The sequence below is a fragment of the Pteropus alecto genome, unplaced genomic scaffold (assembly GCF_000325575.1).
Source record: "Pteropus alecto unplaced genomic scaffold, ASM32557v1 scaffold105, whole genome shotgun sequence".
Taxonomy (NCBI): Eukaryota; Metazoa; Chordata; class Mammalia; order Chiroptera; family Pteropodidae; genus Pteropus; species Pteropus alecto.
The window spans coordinates 5,873,213-5,876,242 of record NW_006436294.1 but is presented as its reverse complement, the minus strand read 5'-3'; the positions used below and the strand labels follow the sequence as shown (position 1 = coordinate 5,876,242).

The 3,030-nt window shown below is 57.8% G+C and overlaps 1 protein-coding gene across 1 annotated transcript in view; it reads left to right on the top strand.

The window, feature by feature from the left end:
* Positions 1–3,030, top strand: part of PTK2 (protein tyrosine kinase 2) — a 175,948-nt gene that overhangs the window by 157,864 nt on the left and 15,054 nt on the right. Inside the window, exons 27-28 of the mRNA XM_025047590.1 lie at positions 1,470–1,607; positions 2,193–2,324. Of these exons, the coding sequence (XP_024903358.1) occupies positions 1,470–1,607; positions 2,193–2,324 (270 nt within the window). The remainder of the gene's footprint in view (positions 1–1,469; positions 1,608–2,192; positions 2,325–3,030) is intronic.

The following is a 3,030-nucleotide window of genomic DNA, read 5'->3' as shown; positions in this document are numbered from 1 at the left end:
GCCCACGCGGAGCCCGGCAGCCTCGGGGACCTCGCGCTGTGCCGGGGCACACCGGGCCACGGCACCCGCACCACCTGGGGCCCGGGGCGTCTACAGGCGCTTGTCTGTCCCCATCGAGCGGAAGCCCCTGAGGAGGGGGACTGGTTTCTACTAGGCGCCTAGACCAGTGTGCAGAAAGTTCAGTGACTAAGTTAAGACATTCGTTTTTTTCTCATCGAACAGATAAACGATTAGCCTCTCCCAAGCCCCGCGTTCCCTTAGCTCGTAAATGAGAACAGCTCTAAGACGTTTCCTGGTGTCATTTATGTTCCTTTTCGGCCCCAGATGCTCTTCTGATCCTTTCACGTGATTGGTGTCACGTAGAAAACTGCCCGAGATCATTTGACGTCTCTTGGTTGTGAAATTTCTGTAAGTTTTCTGGCAGTGACATGTTCATTCTGACCAGAAAGAGTAGTGATGTAGCATTTTATGTTTAGTGGCACTTTTTATTATTAAATGTTTTCATTCTAGTAAAGTGTGAGAACTCTGAGTTTTATTTGAAAGTTTTGTTAGCTACGCATCGTCAGTGTGGATTGGTAGACATTGCTGCCTGGAGACCTAACAGCTACACAAGGCCTTAATCGAAGGGTGTGTTGCTGTGGGGAGATAGGAATTTGGCTGTGCCTTATCTCATTAAAGAATTAACCAGCCCCTGGCCGTCCAGTTCTAGCCGGGTGGGTGCTGGAGGCGCGTACTGACCGCATCCCTCGGGCTCGAGCAGGGACCCGTTACAGACACCCGCTGCTCGCCCGCTCCACGGCGTTTTCCCCGGCTCCAGCCGAGCGTCTTTTCTCTGGCTGGTCATCACTGTTAGAACGTGCACTTGGCTTCTCCCCATCTGCCCTGATCCCTGACGGCGGGGAGAGGCAGGGGTCGGTTGTCTGGCGCTGGGCAGGAGAGGGCGTCGTGGAGCTGCGCGCCACCCAGCTGCGTTCGCGGCTTCCGCTGTTTCACGGCCGGGTCGTCTGCTCAGTGTCGCAGTGAGCGTGAGATTCGGAGCGGGCCGTCTCCGACCCTTCAGCGCGTATCCGTGCAGTCTGTCTAACGCGACCACGGCAGAGTGCTGCTTTTGAGGTTTTAGCTGAGGATCCACTCCCTTGTCTTTCCCAGCTTCTGCAGGCCACCCGCACCCCTCGGCCCACGCCCTCCTTCCTCCGTCTTCTAGGCTAGCATCCGGTCCACTCGGAGCATCCAGGACGATCGCCCCATCTCAAGATCCCTGATTTATAATCCCTTTGCAAAGTCCTTTTGCCGTGTGAGGTGCCATATTCACAGGCTCCGGGGGATAGGACAAAGACGTCTTTTGGGGACCGTTATTCCGCTGCCACAGCGTTCTGTTTAATCTTAGCTACTTCCTTTCATGTGGGAAGCAGAGCTGTGCATAAGCCACGTTGTGTCAGAGCCTGACCCGGCCGCTTGCTCCTCCGCAGGTCTCTGGCTACCCCGTTCCACATGGGGTAACAGCCATGGCCAGCAGCATCTACCCGGGGCAGGCAGCTCTCTTGGACCAGGCGGACCCGTGGAATCACAGGCCGCAGGAGACGGCGACGTGGCAGCCCACCGCGGAGGTGAGCTGGGTGTTCTTGGGCTTCAGCTGATGAAGCTTCGCCCAGGGCACCTTGTCTTTCTGAACCCTAGAGTTTATTGACCTCAGTGACCTAATTCTAGTTCAGGATACTCCATCTACACAAATGCTTTCTGGCTCTGTGAATCTTTTTTACTTAAGAAAGGAGAGATGCTGCCATCATGAGCCCGTTCATTTGGAAGGCAGAGCCCTAAGTCGAATCAGCATGAACACGAGGCCGAGGAAGAAAGACTCAGCCTCCCGTTCGCACCCCGGGCTGCACACCTATTGCAGTTGACCCTTATTCCACCTCCAGATCGTTACTCTTCCACCGTGACGAACGACGAATTCTCTGCCCGTGTCTCAGCCTATTTCCTGAACTAAACCCCTGCGACGGGAGCTGAGCTAACATCAAACCGATTTTGTACCTTCTAAGCGTGCTGAGCGCACGCTAGCTCAGCCCACGGCACCGGAGACCGTTTCCGTCACCCACGCTGTTTTGCTTTATTTTGGGGGAAGGTGCGTGCACACACACGTCAGCGCCCCATAACTAGACTTCCGAGAGCAGACGTGCTGTTTTTAACTCCAGGAGTCTGCAGCACTGGACCTGCGGGGCCTCGGCCAGGTGCTGCCGCCACACCTGATGGAGGAGCGGCTGATCCGGCAGCAGCAGGAGATGGAGGAGGACCAGCGCTGGCTGGAGAAGGAGGAGCGCTTTCTGGTAACTGCGTTTCGGGGTGCCCTTCCACTCCACGCCCCGCTGGCGTCCCTCCGCTGCGGGGCTGCGTCTTTCCAAAGCGAGACTTTACCTCTGGTTCCTGAAACTTGCCAGAGTGGGTTATTTGCTTTGCTCGAGTCATGTATTCAGGGTAAATCTCTCAGGTGGCGTTGCGGGCTCAGAGGTGTGAGCTGTGCGGCCGGGCGGCGGGTCCCTGGGGCCGGCCCTCCTGGCTCCCTTTGTCCTGGTCTGGCAGGCGTGGACCTCCTCCCACGCATGTGGAGTTGTGGGGGGGGACATGTCTTTCTCAGCAACTCTTGCCAGCTGCCCTCAGAGGTCCCCTGGGGACAGAGAGGAAGTGGTGGGACAGAGCTGTCTGTGCGTCGCGTAACACAAGGGCTCTTTTGGACTCGGGGCCCCAGCGAGTCCTCAGCCTCAGCCCCGCCCCCACCCCCCCATCCCCCCACGGCTACTGCAGTCATCCCAAAACAGTCTGAGAAGTGGGGATGGCCGAATGGAGCCAGGACTCTCACTGCCCCCACAAAACCTTGAGTGAGGGACTTGCCCTGGGTGGCCCAGAGGCGGTCCCTCGTGCTCAGATGCAGGGGACGACCCTGGGGCCAGCCCTCTAGGAAAGCACGCAGGGTCGCACGGGCACAGAGCGTCAGGTCGGTTAACGGTGTGCGACAGCGGGGTCACACGTCACTCT